Source organism: Phocoena sinus, chromosome 10 (genome assembly GCF_008692025.1).
Source record: "Phocoena sinus isolate mPhoSin1 chromosome 10, mPhoSin1.pri, whole genome shotgun sequence".
Taxonomy (NCBI): Eukaryota; Metazoa; Chordata; class Mammalia; order Artiodactyla; family Phocoenidae; genus Phocoena; species Phocoena sinus.
This window is the reverse complement of record NC_045772.1, coordinates 73,811,298-73,830,765: the sequence shown is the minus strand read 5'-3', so window position 1 is coordinate 73,830,765 and position 19,468 is coordinate 73,811,298. Positions and strand designations below refer to the sequence as shown.

Genomic DNA, 19,468 nt, shown 5'->3' with positions numbered 1-19,468 from the left:
AACGTAGGAAAGAGAGAAAGTACCTGTGTACCTCCGACAGAGAGGAATCACTTTCATCAGACCTACAGTGAAAGAGTTAGAATTATGAGGGAAAAGAATACAGATGTCAAAAGGTAAAGACACTGAGATTGAACTGACTCAACAGTATGAATAACAGAAATACAGCAAACATTTCCTTTACAGTGCCCTGCTTTTCTATTTGCACTGGATATCAGCAAACTCAGTGACAGCTAAATTAGTTAAAATTTTGTGCTTATGTTTCCTACCAAGATTTTGGGGGAAAAACTTTCTATTACTGATCCACAGAACCCATCTATCCTCACTTTCTAAAATGTAGGCCCTGAAGAGGAACAACATCAAGCAAGTGAAATACATCACTCCAAGACTCTATTTAATTTGACTAGTACTAGAAAAAACTTTCAGTTTCAGTAGTCATTAATGAACTTTATTCCTCTTGATAATTACTTTAGATTTAGACTCTCATGTGGAAGTTGCACAAATACATTATATGTTTGCATGGAAAGCAAATCATTCAAAATTTAATAACCTTTGTGTTGTTTTTTTTTTTCTTTGGGTCACGCGGGCCTCTCACTGCCACGGCCTCTCCCATTGCGGAGCACAGGCTCCGGATGCACAGGCTCAGTGGTCGTGGCTCACGGGCCCAGCCGCTCCGCGGCATGTGGGATCTTCCCAGACTGGGGCACGAACCCGTGTCCCCTGAATCGGCAGGTGGACTCTCAACCACTGCGCCACCAGGGAAGCCCCAACCTGTGATTTTAATTCATCTCAAAAACATGGAGTTCTTCTGATTAGGCAGTCCCTCAGTAATAGTTGGGAGGTTTTACTGGGATTTTAAATACAGGTGAGCCACTCCTGTCAGCCTTAACCTGAAACCTCCAGGACTGACAATAAGTCTGGTTGTCGTGAAAATCTATTTAGCTTGTATTATACAATATCCTTGGGAAGAATGAGGATAGAGTGAGTGCTGGCATATTATGTAATCAGAAATAATGTGTGGGACCTACTTCTAGCTGGTGAAATATGCTAGACTCAAAAAGGAGCCCAAAGAAAGTCATTAAAAAGGTAGGTGAGTTTTTTGAAAGTGTAGTCAGTTATTCTAAGTTTTAGTTTATAGAGACTACAACAGAGTCAAATGATTGGTAGGTAGCTCATAAACTATTTCAGTAAAAAATATGGAACTATAATTAGATTGTCAAGATTATCAAAAGACCAACAGAAAAATTTTATGACTGTGAATGCAAGGGAGACAAAATTTAGTAATTCTTCATCATCGCTAGTGAAAATGGACTTCCTAAAGACATTCTTAATGTTCTTCTACTCTTTCTCAATTAAATGAGAGGTATGATTTAACAATGTTCAAGAGTCTTTTTTTAAATATATTTAAAAAAAAACCTATCTAGATCATTTGAAAGGACATGTCATCTGATTAAACTATATTAAAACCTAATTTTAATATAGTTTAATCTAACTGATTAAACTATATTAAAATCTAATCAAAAATGTTATCCATAAATTAAGTAGATTAAAGAATCTTTCAATATGATGGCGTGTCTCTCTAAGTCTATAGAGCCATTTAGCATGATCTAAACATGTCAGACAGATCTTAAACAATACCCTGTAAATTTCAGAAATTGTTGATATATACAGGGAGATTATAGCGTAGAAAACAAAGAACTGGTGTGGGATACTGAATATCAAGTACATATACTATCCAAAATGCTATCATTCAAAATCAAAGCAGAAAGTCAGTTAATAAACACCTTATGGCAACACTGTTAGTATGAAATTCTTGCAAGAGAGATTCTGGCTCAGTGTGGGAATATTTTTTCACTTCAAATTTAATGAAAATTATATTTTCCATACCCCTCCAACTTCTCTTCCCCAACAACCCACCCTGAGTTCTACCCCCTCCACCCATAAAGGTACTCTTCTATCCCAAGAATACAGTTACTCAAGTTTTGTGGTGGATTTGTAGAACAACCAAATGATAACAACATGTTACACATAAGGCAATGCTTTTGTAAGCTGTTATATCCACCAAAGGTAAAATAATTTGCCTCTTTTCAATGCAGGCTGTCTGGATTAGAGGCTTTTATGGGCTCAATGAAGCTGAAAAATCCCAAGAAATTTAACTTCAAGTGGTCTCAAAGGTTTTTCAATTCCAATTTACTTGTAGAAGAAAAGGTAAGACAAGTGCTCAGTATAGCAATGCAAATCTATAGCAGGGAATAATGTTCAGCAGGAAAATTAATTTCTCTAATTTTGTCTATATGGTTCATTTCCCATTGGAAAAACACATGAAATATGGCAAGAGTTCACAAGTCAGACTCCATCTCCCACACAGGCTAAATGTTTTCTACAGACTGTATTGAAAGGTTCAGAATATTATAATGAATAATTGGGGCTCTTTTACATAATGACTTACTTATCCTGCTGAACTGATGTGTTTCCCTGAGAAACAGTAAGACGATTAAAAACATTCAGTTCATTACGGGGCCGGCTTGGTGGGGAAGAAGGAGGTGAAAGACTAGCCTCTGAGGTTCCAGAATCTGAGCTACAAGAAAAAAAGAACATTAAATAGGTGGCTTTAATTGGCTTTGATTTGTTAGAAATGTTGTAAGAAACATTTTTTTAATAAAAGCTTTTCATTATACAATTCCTTCCTTTCTTCCTCTGTTCCTTTTTTATAAGATAAAATGCACTCTGAACAATTTAATTAAAAATTTTTTTCCACTGAATCTTGTTACATTGGCCACAAGATGGCCCTAAAGAAAAAGTTCTGTCTGCTAAAATCTAGTCAGTATAAATAAAGCAAGCCAAATTTAAAATGATACAATTTTAGAGTTGAGAGCAAGTTGTTCACTTTACAGATGAGGAAAGAGACCCTGAGAGTTTAAGAGGAATTTGCCTATTCAGTTGATTCATTCATTTATTTTTAAATTACTTATTTGCTCCATCCCCTATCTCCTACTTATTCTTAAGACATTCGATTCAGTAGAAACAGGTAAATTACATCTTTAAATACAGGAAACAAGGATGATTAGAAGAGCAACTTCCATGACATTCACATCAGCTAAACCAGTGGTCAAAGTAGAGAGTGTGCATGTTGGTACAAGGGAGGAGGATGGTATAAGATCATCCACTTGGGTACAGAAAATATATGAAAACTTCTTTCATAATTATTTTTATGTTAAAGAAATTGTCTTTACCAATACTTAAATATAGATTAGCATTGATATTCCTACTCAAGAGCATGTCAGAGATCTACCTGCTATATGCAGCTCCTTAGGAGACCTGAGGGAGATCTCAGTGTGCCACAGGGTAGAAAGGTAACAGTGGCTCTAACCCATTTATAACTTTCTGTGTGTTGTGGTGTTGCAATTTACAAATGTCCACGTAAGTGGACCATTAGATTATATTGTGTACTATTAAGTAAACTAACCCTCACAAAACACACAAATAGCTTTTAAAATATTTCAACAAAAAAAACCAATTAAGGATAATACCAATTTAAACATAAAAGAACAGCAAGAAAATGGCACAAGTCACACATCTTCTAACACTAGATTTTTTTTTTTTTTTTTTTTTTTTTTGGTACGCGGGCCTCTCACTGTTGTGGCCTCTCCCGTTGCGGAGCACAGGCTCCGGACGCGCAGGCTCAGCGGCCATGGCTCACGGGCCCAGCCGCTCCACAGCATGTGGGATCTTCCCAGACCGGGGCACGAACCCATGTTCCCTGCATCGGCAGGCGGACTCTCAACCACTGCGCCACCAGGGAAGCCCCTAACACTAGATTTTTGTTAACCACTTTAAAGAGGTGAAATCAATGTCAGTTTTATCAGATGACAGTCAAAGTTAATTTCAAAACTTTCTAGAAGACTATTGGAATTGTAGTTTTAATAAACTTCTCCTGAAAGGTATATTAACTCCAAAATGATATGCACAAATAATTGAAAAATAAATCAGACTATATGAATGGGGACAAGTGCTCAAATTTATTTACAAGTATGTGTTACCAAGAAAGACTACTTATACAAGCCAACAGCACACTTGATTGTCTTGATTAGTCAAATCAGTCACAATCCCAGAGTCAGTCTGAATATGGAAAATAATTTCACTATTGTGCTTTAGCATCTAAGTGCATCAGACATTTTATACAATGTCTAGTAGATAAAAAGCATGGGTAACTTACTGTTTTTGTTCCTTGGCCTTTGATTTTTCCCCTTTCTCATATGCCTTTCTCCTTGTTAGAGGGGAAGGCTCTGGTAACTTTTTTTCTGATACAGATGACTGTCTGGAACTAAGAGAGAGAAAGGTTCTATAATCATCTAATTTTAAATATATACATATAACTTTGGCAGATACTCAACCTAAATATTTAATAGATTAATAACTGGAACTTGAGAAAGATTATTTGGAAAAAAGAAATAGAACTAGGACAGGAAAATATCACATGAGTTATTTTAATTAATGGGAGCTTGATAACTATATATTTAATTTTTAAATTGGCAATTTTGTCAAATACATACATGCCCATTATCTTTGAATGTAAACATCAATGCTATACTGCCAAATAGCTAAAATAATTTTTAAATTTTAAACATTAAGTGTTTAAGTTTGATTAGAATTGCTTCAGTTGAAGAAAAATTGTCTTTATAGTTTTGCAAGAACAAAAATATTAGAATATCAGAATATGAGAAACAATGAGATTTAATGAATTAATATTTACACAGTCACAAAAGAATACTACAGGTAATCACAAAAAACTACAATTATTTTACTTAACTAGTATTTAAGTATTAGTTAGCTATATCTATTTTAGTACTAAAAATATTTTTGTTTTATTATAGACTTTAAATGTTCAATAGTGGCTATGTAATTAATAATTTAAGACTATGATTGTTGTGTACAGTGGTAATGAATTTTAATTGAAAAAACTGAATTTTTTGCTATCCTTGACTAGTTTTATTAATAAGGAAAAAAACCACTAAGGAATTAGCAAGCAGGATCCCCAGAATGGGCTTACAGTGATTTCTATTTGAAAGTGAAAACTAAATATAATTAAACTTCACGTGCCTGATTTTTCTAATAAGAGGAAATCACATTTTAGAAGTTCTGCATCATTTAAATCATAAGGCCCACTTGAGTAAATTCTTTTACTTTATGCAATGGAAATCATGTAGTAATGGGATATAAGAGTTACTGCACCAAGCACATGACCAACTTTTAAATTTGTACAGAATTACACAAGCATCTTAATTTATGAAAACTTGGATAATAAGTCATGTGAAGAGACAGTGTCTAAAAGACATTTTCTACAACCTGTCATGAATGATACATTTTTAAAATGAAAAACAAAAGGGCAAAAGGAAGGTATTACCTGAATTCTGGATTCCAGGTCATAGATTTAGTCTTGAAGTTCCAAAAGTCTCTATTCATCTGATAGACTAAATGCTGAACACATAGGAGTCTCTAAAATCTGTTCTCAGTTCTATATCACTACCTTCACCAAAAGCAATTCTTCCAGTTATCTTACAAAAAAAGCACTGAAGCCATAAGCTACACTGGTTAGCAATCTCTAAGAGCAAATCTAATAGTTAATTACATAAGTCACCTCAAGCACATGCAAGATAGTTCTGTCATTAAAACTAATTTTGGAACTAAAGGTAGCAGATGGGCTTACTGAATGGAAGACAGTGAAAATATCTTTATAAGATGAAAAAAGTTATGGGAAACAGATGTTCAAATTAGGGTGGGGAGTATGACATACAGAGTCATATAGTATGAACCATTTTTTTGGCAATATTTCCCAATGCAATGATGTGTTCATTCAATAGATCATCTGCTAGATCACATGTGAGAGTTAGTTTGGAAAAAAGCCATTAAAAATCTTTACCAGTGAATGACTGATGTAATTTTAATATAACTAACAACACACACACACACACACACACACACACACACACACACACACACACACACACACTGGCCTGTGTAGGGAAATCTTTGTTCTCAAGATAATAATGAAAAAATTTTAAATAAGATTTGTTTTGAATGGAACATTTTTTGTTAAGATTATCATAGAGAGGAGAGGTAATATTTCCTCCTTCAAATCTTTAATAATACAATATTTATACCTTGTGTGTACACTCATCCCAGACATGCAATGTGCTTCAAGGCAAAGAATTAGGAAAATTCAAAATGTATTATTTGTAACTGACATTTGTATTTTTCTTTAAAAGTGTCAGCAAAGGTTTACTATCTTGACCAGGCTCTTAGAACTAGGATATAATGTAATTTAGAGTAAATTTAAGAATCTTTAAAGCTTCTGTTTTATATAATGGTTTTATAGGTATAACTTTAATCTAGTTTAGGTGTTTCTAAATAAATTTTTTCTGTAATTCACAACTCAGCCTTTATAAAAATTATAATCTTTAAGAAAGACCCTAAAACTTAGAAATAAGACAAAGCTATTCAACAAAGAACATCTCATTTAAATTATTTTGAATGTCCAAAAATTAGGAGACACAACACCTAACAGAAATTACTTTGAAAACTAGAGATCTTATTTACATAAAATTTAAAAAATAGAAATAAGAAATTAGCAACATGCATTTTTTAAAAAAAAAAAAAGAAAGCCAAAAGAAAGGAAGTTAGTGTAGCTGGGCCAGACTTACATGCTGCCTATCTTAGAAGGGAAGCCAGATGGGGGAGGGAGCTCTTTTTCCCTAGCAGAAGTACTTGTCTCTGTATTCATTCCAATCTCTTGCCCTTCTGCAACAGGTGTAAGAGGGCCAGGCAAGGAGGCATCTCCTGTACTAGTGTCTGAAGCTAGTTCACTGCTATCTGCATACAGCAATTCCATTTGAGTGGTGGTTCTCCTTCGGGCCTAGTCAGAGAATGGAAGGAAAAACAATCATGTGCAAATTTTCGCAGGGAAGATGATTAGGCGATATTTAATATTAGTTTAAAATAGGTAAAACATTTAGCATGTCTTTTCCTAGCAAGTGTGTCAAACATAACATGTAAGATAGTGACAAGCCAGAGCTACAGCCAGATAAGACCTTTAGAGGCCATAATAATAGCCAACATTTCTGTTGGGTGCCAGAAATTGTTATAAATACTTTACTATATTAGTATATACTATCATTATCCCAATTCACAAATGAGAGAACTGAGGCACAGAGAAGCTAAAAGTCCAAAGTCACACAGCTAGTAAGTGGCAAAGCCAGATTCAAAACCAGGCAATCTGCCTCCAATATTATTGTGCTATACTGCCATTCATCGCCAGCTCCCTCAACATATCATTAAAAAAAAAAAAAGAAAGAAAGAAAGAAGAAAGAAATTAAACCAAAAGATAGTTGCAGGGATATTCAACTAAATTCTGATGTTTCCCAGGCTTAGATGATTTATTTAATATAAATTTTAATTTCATTTTACTATCAATTTTTACATCTGTTTCTCCTTTTTTATGACCCTGCCCCCCTGATGCTTTAACTGGGTGTTTAATCTGCCTGCTGGATATCTACCACCAGTCCATACCACCTTTTGTCAGCATGGTGAGGCAGGTGAAGGTTATTTTCCTAGAATCTAAATTTACCATAAGCATTCCCTTCCATACTCCTGAAAAACCACTGGGACTACCTTGTTGTTAACGCTTAGAGTTGGCTGCTATCGCTAATGTATTAACAGATAATCAAGGTGTTTACCAGATTAGAAACTCTAAAGGGCAGACAACCTGTTTTATTCAACTTTGTATCCCCTGCATTTAACATAGTGCTGGTAAATATCTATTTAAAATATACACTCAACTTCACTTTTTCAATGAGTGAAAAATAAATAATATGAGAACCTTTTAGGCATCTTTGCAGTTCAAAAGGAGTGGTAGATAATACCTGAAAACTTTTGGAAAGAGAAAGCCCTGCAGGTCAACCTTTTACCCTGTCAGTTCTCCCTACTGCAAATTGAGTCATTTTCTTGGGAATTCCGAACCACGGTGGGTTTTTTTAGGAGATGACCTTTAGGCTACCACTTCACATTTCTCTCTGGCTTTCACAAGGCCTGAAAGACCAAGTTACCTTAGGAGATTCTCTCCGCCACTTAAGACTGGATCCAAACTATACTCGAATCCTCTCTTTGAGTTTGGGTAACTTCTACTTAGTCACTTAGAATAATAAGACACAAACCACATGTCACCAAGCCAGTACCTCAAGGACCATACATAAAGACTGGAGATGTTTTTCAGTTGGCTAGCCCAGTATTTTAAAGATAAGGAAATTCTCCATTAAAATCCATATTTAAAGCTTCTCTTTAAAAAGTTGAGGATCTGGTAGCCTTAGGCTCATATTCCATCATGGCAAAAATAAGCAGTAGTTGAGTGGTGGCTATTTGCTTTAGATGCAGCATGTCCACTTCAGGTAATCATAATAATCCCTAATCCCTATTAATTACCTTACATCCAGCCAAATTACTCATTTATATTACCTGGCTAACCACTGTGGGCCTTAAATCCATCCTGTCCATTAGCACAGTACTATTCTTTTGAGTCCTGATTTCATCCATTCATTCAACAAATATTTACTAAGCACTACAAGAATTCTTTGTTTTCAAACATCTTAAGATAGTTAGTTAATTCATCTAGTACCAATGTTACCAACACTCAATCTGAAATAGACCATGTGTTTCTTACACATTTAACAGTATGTATCCTTTATTTTTTTAAGCTTCACAAATGTACATTATAGCATCAATTTTCAATACAAAATGATGATTAAGAGTTGGCCTATTCAAACCACCTCAAGACACAGTTAAACAAAATAAATAAGGAATACTTGAGGACATACTAGAATGTTAAAATTTCAAAAATCTCCTGTCAATCTAAATTATTTTTAAGGATTGTTTTCCATAATCATATCTTATCTAGTAGAAAAAGTACAAGAATATAGTAAATCACAAGTTTCACAAAGGAGCAATTTTTCAATATAAATTTTTTTCAAGGGGGAATATGATAAAGAACTAAATTTCTTACACATGAAATCTTTGGTAAAAGCATGCTTACTTGCTGACCTATTAAGAGTCAAACCTGAGGCCTATGTGATTAATAGTGACAATAAAGAACAGCAGAAAAAATGTTTACCTGGTATTTTCAATTCTCCTTACCTTGTTTTTAGGTTTCACTTCACCACAAAGCTTCATAAGGTCTGAAGAGAGTGAGCTATGTGGAAATAAGTAATTAACCACATGATTAAAAGGGAACTTATAGAAAACTGTATGTCCTTTAATGAGTACAAGTATGGAAAAAAATTTATATGCCTACAGAAAACACAGAAAGACAATATTTAAAATCAAAATAAACTAATTAAAATAGTCCATTTTCCTTCCTTAAATATCCCAGTATTTTTATTTTAAAGTTTTTGATGGTTAAACATTACTTAGTTGGGCTTCCATATTACTGTTTCTAGTTCTCTTCACTTAGCCATAAAATCCAAAATTATTTGTTTTATGGTAATTCTTTGATGCACAGGATAAAAGTATTAAAAATATTACAGAAATAAGTCAAATCTATTAAGTTTCTAAAGCCTCTCTTACCTTCCTTCTGATCCTGGGCTGTTTAAAGGTACATCCTCATCAGTGCTGTCCTCTACATTTTCTAAAAAAATGTCCAAAATGTAAGTATTATCCACATGTCACAATTTGAATGATGACTGTAATCCCTATTCTATAATAAGCAACAGCCCAAGTTCTCTCAATATGGGCACTTTGGTTTCAGTAACTGAATCAAATTAGAAATGTAAAAAAATATTTCTAAGAAACTCCTTTGATTATATGTCCTAGGATGAGAAAAATATGTTCAAAATAGGAAAGCTATGAGTTGAATGATAAAACAAAGAACAGCATTCACAGGATGGAAATGAGATCATGTATTTATCAGAGTATGTATAATTATTTATATATTTTTCAGAGTATGTATTTATCCCGCACCATCCATTTATCCCATGTATGAAAAACCACTGAGTAAAACACAAGATTAAAGTAAATGCTGCATGCGCTCCCTTTAATGTACTGAGCCAACTTCAAAAACTACATAGGTATAAACATAGTTGTACTTTATCAGTATTCCAACTTATATATTTTCCTTTATTTTTGTTTTCAAGTAGAGAGAGAGCATGTGTGTGTGTCAAGGTATTCAGGAGTTACATACCAGCATGCAGCTCATTCACATGTACATAAAGGACTAAAACTACGGGTTTCCATGCAACAGTTTTGTAGATAAATACAAACAAACCACTGCTATTTCAGAACAACTGTAGCACACTAATAAAAAGAGAGGAAAAAGCAAACATATAAAACTAGTAGGAAGTCAGTAAATAAAACAGCCACTGAAATTAAATTATTTAAAATGTCAGTGAGCCCCTAACACAGGTGCAAGTTTTCAAAACTTATACATTTTATTATAAAGCCATTCCACAAAGCTAAAGGCAATATTATCAACAATATATACGTTGGGGACTTCCCTCGTGGTCCAGTGGTAAAAAATCCACTTCCAATCCAGGGGATGTGGGTTCGATCCCTGTTCAGGCAACTAAGATCCCACATGCCGCAGGGCAACTAAGCCCTTGCGCCACAACTACCAAGCTCGCACGCCTCAACAAGAGAGCCCGCCTGCCACAAACTATAGAGCTCATGTGCTCTGGAACCCATGCACCACAACTACAGAGCCCATGTGCCCTAGAGCCCGTGTGCCACAACTAGAGAGAAAAAGCCCATACACCACAACTAGAAAAGCCCAGGCACCGCAACTAGAGAGAAGCCCGAGCAGACCGTGCACCATAATGAAAAGATCACTTGTGCCTCAACAAAGATCCTGTGTGCTGCAACTAAGACCTGATGCAGCCAAAAAATTAAGGAAAATAAATAAATAAAATATTTAAAAATAATTATATATATGTCAGTGAAAAATATACAGTATTCATCTCCCTTTAACTTTTACATTTATATCATACAGGCGGATTATGCTCATAAGTCAACTAATTCCTTTCTCAGATGCTCCCGTTCTTCCTCACTGTTTAGCAGACACTTCGATAGAAATTCAGTAATACTTGATAGCATTATCTAAAATGGAGCCCATCTAGGACCCACACAAAGGGAGTTTACTTTCTGAAATGAGCAAAATGGTGGTCTTGAAGGCAATGTGTATCTCAAAGCCCACGCTTGCAGGCTGGAGGATGTGCTTCAAAGAAAGGATAATTGAGTGCTAAGGTGACTGAATTAGTCAATAACATAGAAAATGTAAAGAAATGACAAATCTAGTCTTTATTTTTCCATGTATAAAAGCAGGCTAAGATTGACTAGTAATTTTCTTGTAGGGAGTGATGAAACAAGTTAGTATATTAAACACCATATGAGTGCTCAGTAAAAGCTACTTAGCTCCTGCATATGCATATATGCCTTATTTAGAGATAATTACAGTTTGACATAACCAACCTAGCCAGAGGATACAACCCTCCACCCAGACATTCACCAAATTAGACACCTCTTCAGGACTGAGCTTTGTCTGTAGCACTACAGCCATCTGGGCAGCAGGACATGCCATCACCTCACTGCTCTACTCTCAACTCTAAGAACATAATTCCAGGCCAACACCAGCTTCTCTTCTCATCACTGAGCATTAAAGCTAAAAGCAGAGACTTAAAACTGCAAAATGCTTTAAAGTTCATACATATTGGTACACAGCTGCATAATCTCACATCACTAGAAGTTAACCAAACAGTTACTATTAAAGTCTTTTTTAAAGTTTATATAGGTATATGGATATGTATATATGTATGTATATGTGTGTGTGTGTCTGTATATATATATATATATATATATATATATATATATATATATATATATATATGTAGTATATGGAAAAGAGTTAACATAGCAGCCCAGAGACTACTATCCTTAGAAAGGCCTCCTTGCAAGGTTGGACTTTGTCTGTCATCTGAAACTTGGCTCTCAAGAGTATCCCTAGTCATCAGTTAACTAGTTAGGAAGTTCATTATACCTAGAACATTTGTGCAAACAATATGGCTTATGCTGAGAACTCCTGCTTTCCTTCTGGAGTCTAAAATTCTCGTATATACTAGACAAAGCGTGCCTATGTGACTAGTTCCCAGTAAAAACCTCAGGTGCTGAGTGTCTAATGGACTTCCTTGGGTGTAAACTATGCACACATGTTGTTGCATTTTCATTCCAGGGGGAAAAGTGCATTCTGTGTGATGTTTCCTGGGATGTTTCCTGGGAGGGAGAGAGCATAAGGCAGCCTGGACATGGATTCCTCCTGACTCCATCTGAGTCTTTTTCCGTTACAATCTTGTTGTGTATCCTTCCTCTCATGAATCTTTGCCATGAATACAACTATATGCTGAGCCCCCTGAGTCTTCTAGCAAATCCCCAAACATAGGAAAAGATCTTAGGAACACCAACATAGGTAGGGAAAAAAGAAGGGGAAAATAAAGATGTTCTTCAAAGGCTACAACAATACAAGCCTATTAGCATGGAGTACCAGCCCTTGCTCCCCCTCTAGCCTTATATTCATCATCCTACACCACATACTTGTTGCTCCAGAGCACCAACCTGCTTGAAGTCCTCATTCATACAATATGTTGGCTAAATGTCCAACTTTTAACTTACCCCCTGCTCAGAGTGACTCTTCTGCCCAGCCCCTTTCCACCTTGTCTCTTGCCTGGCTAAATCTTTTTCTTCATTTATGTTTCAGCTCAAATTTCACCCCCTCCAGAAGGCCTTCATCAACTCCTCCATTCTTGCTGGGTAGCCCCATTCTGTGTTCCCATAATTCCCTGTACATATCTCAATCTCTGCCCTGTCTGCAATGTATCATAATCTGTTCATGGTCTGTCACCCTCAGCAAGGTATCAAGTCCATGAGGGCAAGATTCTGTGTCTTATTTATCTTTGAATCCCAGCACCCAGCCCAAAGTTGAGATAAATTGAAACTAAATAAATATTTTTTAAAGCAATGAATAGAATATGACCGTCTAGTTTCTGTGTATTTAACTTCCATGTTTTTCTCCTTCCGTGCTTTTCTTCTAAGCACCTCTGGTCTAGATTATGGCCTTAGGGAAAATTTATGCCATGAGTCACAGGTTATATCTGCTGAAGTGTTTCCCCTCTCTGTTTTTGACCCTCCTTTAAGCTACAGATAATTAAAAGCTGTTTGAAAGCTGTGAAAAAGTAACAATACACATCAAATAGCAGTTTAATATTTTCTGCACAAAAGGACATCAAAGAGGGCATTGCATTTTTCTTCCAAGTTAAAAGAGATAATGGACTTAAATAAGAATTTACTTATTACTATAAATTGAGCCACTAAGATGAAGAAGAACAAAGAAAAGTCGGAGGAGGAGGAGGGGGAGAAGAATAAGAGGAAGGAGGAGGAAGAGGAAGAGGAAAAGAAACATGCTTAATAACACATGGAATGGCAAAAATTCTGATTATAATTCAGAAATTTGGGTAGCCTAACATGGTTCCTTAATATAACCAATCCTTTTTCTACCTGTCTTTGTTATAGCTTGAGCAGGATAAAAGTTGTAGCCTGTTCATATCTGTATTATGGAATTGATTTCAAGGAAATACTATTTTGAGATTTAACACACAGGGTAAACGCCTAAAAAAATCAAACAGGGCTTCCCTGGTGGCGCAGTGGTTGAGAGTCCGCCTGCCAATGCAGGGGACATAGGTTCGTGCCCTGGTATGGGAAGATCCCACATGCCGCAAAGTGGCTAGGCCCGTGAGCCATGACCGCTGAGCCTGCGTGTCCGGAGCCTGTGCTCCACAACGGGAGAGGCCACAACAGTGAGAGGCCCGCGTACTGGGAAAAAAAAAAAAAATCAAATAGCTCATGTATTTTATTTGCATCGTTTAAAATAAATTCAGATTCATAGGTTATGTTTATTTTAATAACCCAGAGAGGAAATTACATTTAATCTTTCAGTTACATTCCTCTCCATCAAGTATTAGAAAATTTTGACAGCTGCGTGATTAGAAAAAAGTTAAGATCAGATTTTGAAATAATTTTAAATAAAAACTGGTCCAAAATAATCATTCACAAAAATTGCAAGTAATAAAATTACACTGATGCTTCTGATCCTTCATGTATATAACCACTATACACCACTATATATAACCACTATACACCACTCATGAGTGGGTGTAGTTCACATGAATGTTGTATTGGCAAGGGAAAATGTCAAAAATCTCAATACTCAGTGATATCTAAAGCTCTAACTTGAAAATATTATAAATAATGTTTTAATCTGTTCATTAAAATCCTTTGGATAGTTTTATTCAAGTTACAATATTAAAATATACATGGCTTAAGTTTATAAAACTTAAGAACAACTGAGAATCTAGCAAATATAAACCAAAGACAAATATATATAAAAGATAAATAACACAGAAAGTTATTTATGAGAGTAAAACAACAGATTCAAGTTAACAGATAGATTTAAAAATTAAAAAGGAATATATGTTCCATTTTTTCCTACAAGAAAGAGGGGCTTATGAAACTGGAACCAAATCTGGAGTTCAAATAATAAAATAGAAAAATAAACATACTTCTTTAAACATCTAAGAACTTAAAAATCAGGAAATGTGTAAGAAAGACAAAAGACTTAGTATGTTTGTGGTCACAGATACATTTCATAAAAGATCATGCAAAAACCAGCTTGCTGCCAATAAAAATTTTTAAATAAGATGTACCACAATTAGTGTACATGAACAATTAGTAATTCATGCAGCTGTAGGGTACACAGAAAGCTAAACATACTTACCTAATGGTATGCTATCTAGATCTGTGTAAATAACAGCAAAAAGGAAACAAAAAGCAATACTCCAATCAAAACAAATCCAATGTTAAGAACTCTCATATAAAACAAGATTATGTATCATTTATAAGATATGTAGAATAGATGCCATAGCAAACACTTATAAATTTATTTTTTAAGGCAGTTAGATATGTAAAGTAATGAAACTTGGTTAATACTTTAAATAATTTAAACAACCAATTCAGAAGCATGGTTGATCTTATTTATTCATAAAAACTAATTACTTAATAATGCTAAGTAAGCCTTTTTAAGTTGCTAATCATTTCTTGCAATGACAATAATTACATCCCCCAAAATTTATACAAGCAAATTAAAGCAGGGATAATTATCAAAAGCATAAGTAAATATAGCATCTATTCAGTCAAGCTATAGGGAAAAAAGGTAGCGTATAGCATACTCAAAGAGCAAAGTTACCATGCAATTTATTTAACTAAAATTTAATCCAAATTACCTTGTAAAGCATGACCTAGTAAAGCATCTAGCTCAGGATTTAACTCTGCTTTCTCTTTCAACATATGAAATAAGAGCTGGTTTTGTGTAGCACTGGTTATTTCAGTTTGTTTAAGCCGACCTTCAAGTACTTTAATTTGAGCCTCTTTCTGGGCAGCCTGAAGACCCTATAACAACACCCCCCCACAAAAAAAATTTATCTTAGATCATACAAAACAGAATCTACCACACAAAGATCTGTATCAAATAGCAAATGCATATGATGTATGGACTTTGACATTAAATAGATCTCGATTCATCCCAGCTTCTGCACTTGCAAGCTCGTTGACCCTAAGCAAGTTACCTTATCTTCCCGATTCTCAGTTTCCAAATATTCAAATGATATGAATGATTCTTACTTCCTTCCACATTGTGAGGATTAAGTGAGAGAACAAACCATTAAAGGTCTAGCACAGTCTCAACGTGGGAAAAAAGGTGAGTCAGAAATTATCACCTTTAACATTTAGGCAGAAGTTTCTGAAGATAAGGAGAGTGCAGCTGCATTTTTTCCTTTCTGATTTTTTTTGAGCACCCTAAGAGATTTTTCTTTTAACTTTTCCTTTGTTAAAGTGAAAAAGAAATTATTCTTTAAGTTGTTTACCTGTTCTAATACACAAGCACAATAGATGAGAAGCTAATGGAATTGATGTAAATACTGCTGAGTTTTCTTAACTCTAAGGAAAAGAATATTCCTCCTTATTACAAAGGAAAGGGTCAATAGAGAAAGATAAGCAAAATTGCAATGAATTAACCAAAGCTTAGGTTTTCAATAATAGTGTAGTTAGAACTTACCTTATTGATGCCCATTGACAGGAAGTGATCTAGCAGGTATCTGGCTTCTGTAAGTGTACAAGCATTAATGACTGCAGTGACATCCAACGTTTCTCCTTCTTCCTACATCAAACCAACATATGATGTATCATTACCTTGACCTGAATGTATTTAACAGAAGACAAAGCCATTGTTTCATGCATTTATTTGATATCATTGGATTAGCTAATGTGACTCCACAGAAAAGTATAAAATATGATCCCTACTCCAAGAAACATATGGTCTAGTTTAAAAGACAAGACAGTTGAGCAGTTAAGAACTCAAGGTTGATTAATACATTATATATGCCTTGTGTAAACAATAATAATATCACAAAATAGGCACAGAAATGGAAAGCAGGCAGGGAGTGGTATACATGCAAAACCTAAGAATCACATTAAATCATAGACAGAAAATCCCTTCATATAAAAATTCAAAGTGTTTTTAATGATAAAAACTACAAAAATACTTATTAAGTCATTAAACATCTTTTTAGTTACAAACCTTTGCTTCTTCCATCTGCATGATGTTGGCTTGACAATCAGAAATACTGTCATTGATATAATCTATATTAGCAGTTAATGACTCCATCTCCTCATTGATGGTAACCACATTTTTATCTCCCTCTCCATTTTCCTTGACTATCTTTTCCCTTCTTTTTGAAAGCTTCTCTCGTCTTTTTGTGAGTTCTTCCCTTTGCTATTGAGAAAACAGATTTGATTTTAAGAAATTATTTTCATCTAGGACCTTGAGAACATTATGCCAAATGAAATGAGTTAACAGAAGGGCAAATACTGCAGGATTCCACTTATATGAGGCAACTAAAATAGTCACACTTGTAGAAGCAGTAAATAGAATGGTGGCTACCAAGGGATGGGGGGAGGAGGAAATGGGGATCTGCTGTTTAGTGGATATAAAGTTTCAGTTATGCAAGAGGAATAAGTTATAGAACTCTTCTTTACAACATTGTGCTTACAGCTAACAACACTGTGCTGTACATTTAAAAATGTGTTAAGAGGGTAGCTCTCATGGTATCTGATCTTACCACAATTAAAAAAAAAGAAATGGAGATAGCTTCAACCACCAGAGGGAAGACAGCAGAAGCAACAAGAACTACAATCCTGCAGCCTGTGGAACAAAAATCACATTCACAGAAAGATAGAGAAGATGAAAAGCAGAGGGCTATGTACCAGATGAAGGAACAAGATAAAACCACAGAAAAACAACTAAATGAAGTGGAGATAGGCAACCTTCCACAAAAAGAATTCAGAATAATGATAGTGAAGATGATGCAGGACCTCTGAAAAAGAATGGAGGCAAAGATTGAGAAGATGCAAGAAATGTTTAACAAAGACCTAGAAGAATTAAAGAACAAACAAACAGATGAACAATACAATAACTGGAATGAAAATTAAACTAGAAGGAATCAATAGCAGAATAATTGAAGCAGAAGAACAGATAAGTGACCTGGAAGACAGAATGGTGGAATTCACTGCTGAGGAACAGAATAAAGAAAAAGAATGAAAAGAAATGAAGACAGCCTAAGAGACCTCTGGGACAACATTAAACGCAAGAACATTCGCATTATAGGGATCCCAGAAGAAGAAGAGAGAGCAAAAGGACCCGAGAAAATATTTGAAGAGATTATAGTAGAAAACTTCCCTAACATGGGAAAGGAAATAGCTACCCAAGTCCAGGTGCACAGAGAGTCCCATACAGGATAAACCCAAGGATAAACACGCTGAGACACATAGTAATCAAATTGGCAAAAATTGAAGACAAAGAAAAAGTATTGAAAGGCAGCAAGGGAAAACCAACCAATAACATACAAGGGAACTCCCATAAGGTTAACAGCTGACTTCTTAGCAGAAACTGCAAGCAAGAAGGGGGTGGCATGATATACTTAAAGTGATGAAAGGGAAGAACCTACAACCAAGATTACTCTACCACAAGGATCTCATTCAGATTCGATGGAGAAATCAAAAGCTTTACAGAGAAGCAAAAGCCAGGAGAATTCAGCACCACAAAACCAGCTCTACCACAAATGAAAAAGGAACTTCTCTAAGTGGGAAAGACAAGACAAGAAAAGGACCTACAAAAACAAACCCAAAACAATTAAGAAAATGGGAATAGAAACATACATATCGATAATTACCTTAAACGTGAATGGATTAAATGCTCCAACCAAAAGACACAGCCTTGCTGAATGGATACAAAAACAAGACCTATATGTATGCTGTCTACAAGAGACCCACTTCAGATCTAGGGACACATACAGACTGAAAGTGAGGGGATGGAAAAAGATATTCCAAGCAAATGGAAATAAAAAGAAAGCTGGAGTAGCAATATTCATATCAGATAAAATAGACTTTAAAATAAACAATGTTACAAGAGACAAGGAAGGACACTACATAATGATCAAGGGATCAATCCAAGAAGAAGATATAACAATTATAAACATATATGCACCCAACATAGGAGCACCAGAATACATAAGGCAACTGCTAAGAGCTATAAAAGAGGAAATCGACAGTAACACAGTAATAGTGGGGGACTTTAACACCTCACTTCCACCAATGGACAGATCATCCAAAATGAAAACAAATAAGGAAACAGAAGCTTTAAATTACACAATAGACCAGATAGATTTAATTGATATTTATAGGACATTCCATACAAAAACAGCAGATTACACTTTCTTCTCAAGTGCGCACAGAACATTCTCCAGGATTGATCACATCTTGGGTCACAAATCAAGCCTCAGTAAATTTAAGAAAATTGAAATCATATCAAGCATCTTTTCTGACCACAACACTATAAGACTAGAAATGAATTACAGGGAAAAAAAAGTAAAAAACACAACACATGGAGGCTAAACAATACATTACTAAATAACCAAGAGATCACTGAAGAAATCAAAGAGGAAATCAAAAAATACCTAGAGACAAATGACAATGAACACACAACAATCCAAAACTGATGGGATGCAGCAAAAGCAGTTCTAAGAGGGAAGTTTATAGCTATAGAAAGCCCACCTCAAGAAACAAGAAAAATCTCAAGTAAGCAATCTAACCTTACACATAAAGGAACTAGAGCAAAAAGAACAAACAAAACACAAAGTTAGCAGAAGGAAAGAAATCATAAAGATCAGAGCAGAAATCAATGAAATAGAAACAAAGAAAACAATAGCAAAGATCAATAAAACTAAAAGCTGGTTCTTTGAGAAGATAAACAAAATTGATAAACCATTAGCCAGAC

General features: G+C 35.0%; 1 protein-coding gene across 6 annotated transcripts in view; it reads right to left on the bottom strand.

Annotated features, from left to right (window-relative positions):
* The window catches only part of KIF21A (kinesin family member 21A), a 159,979-nt gene that overhangs the window by 18,970 nt on the left and 121,541 nt on the right, over positions 1 to 19,468 (bottom strand). For 2 of the 6 annotated variants that reach the window (XM_032646357.1, XM_032646358.1), the window contains exons 20-29: positions 16,715 to 16,909; positions 16,193 to 16,294; positions 15,363 to 15,528; positions 14,858 to 14,878; positions 9,610 to 9,670; positions 9,181 to 9,235; positions 6,699 to 6,910; positions 4,214 to 4,321; positions 2,447 to 2,575; positions 24 to 62 (exon numbers count right to left, since the gene is read on the bottom strand). In XM_032646357.1, coding sequence (XP_032502248.1) covers positions 24 to 62; positions 2,447 to 2,575; positions 4,214 to 4,321; positions 6,699 to 6,910; positions 9,181 to 9,235; positions 9,610 to 9,670; positions 14,858 to 14,878; positions 15,363 to 15,528; positions 16,193 to 16,294; positions 16,715 to 16,909 — 1,088 coding nt within the window. The remainder of the gene's footprint in view (positions 1 to 23; positions 63 to 2,446; positions 2,576 to 4,213; positions 4,322 to 6,698; positions 6,911 to 9,180; positions 9,236 to 9,609; positions 9,671 to 14,857; positions 14,879 to 15,362; positions 15,529 to 16,192; positions 16,295 to 16,714; positions 16,910 to 19,468) is intronic. The other 4 variants (XM_032646362.1, XM_032646359.1, XM_032646360.1 and 1 more) reach the window with 3 other exon arrangements.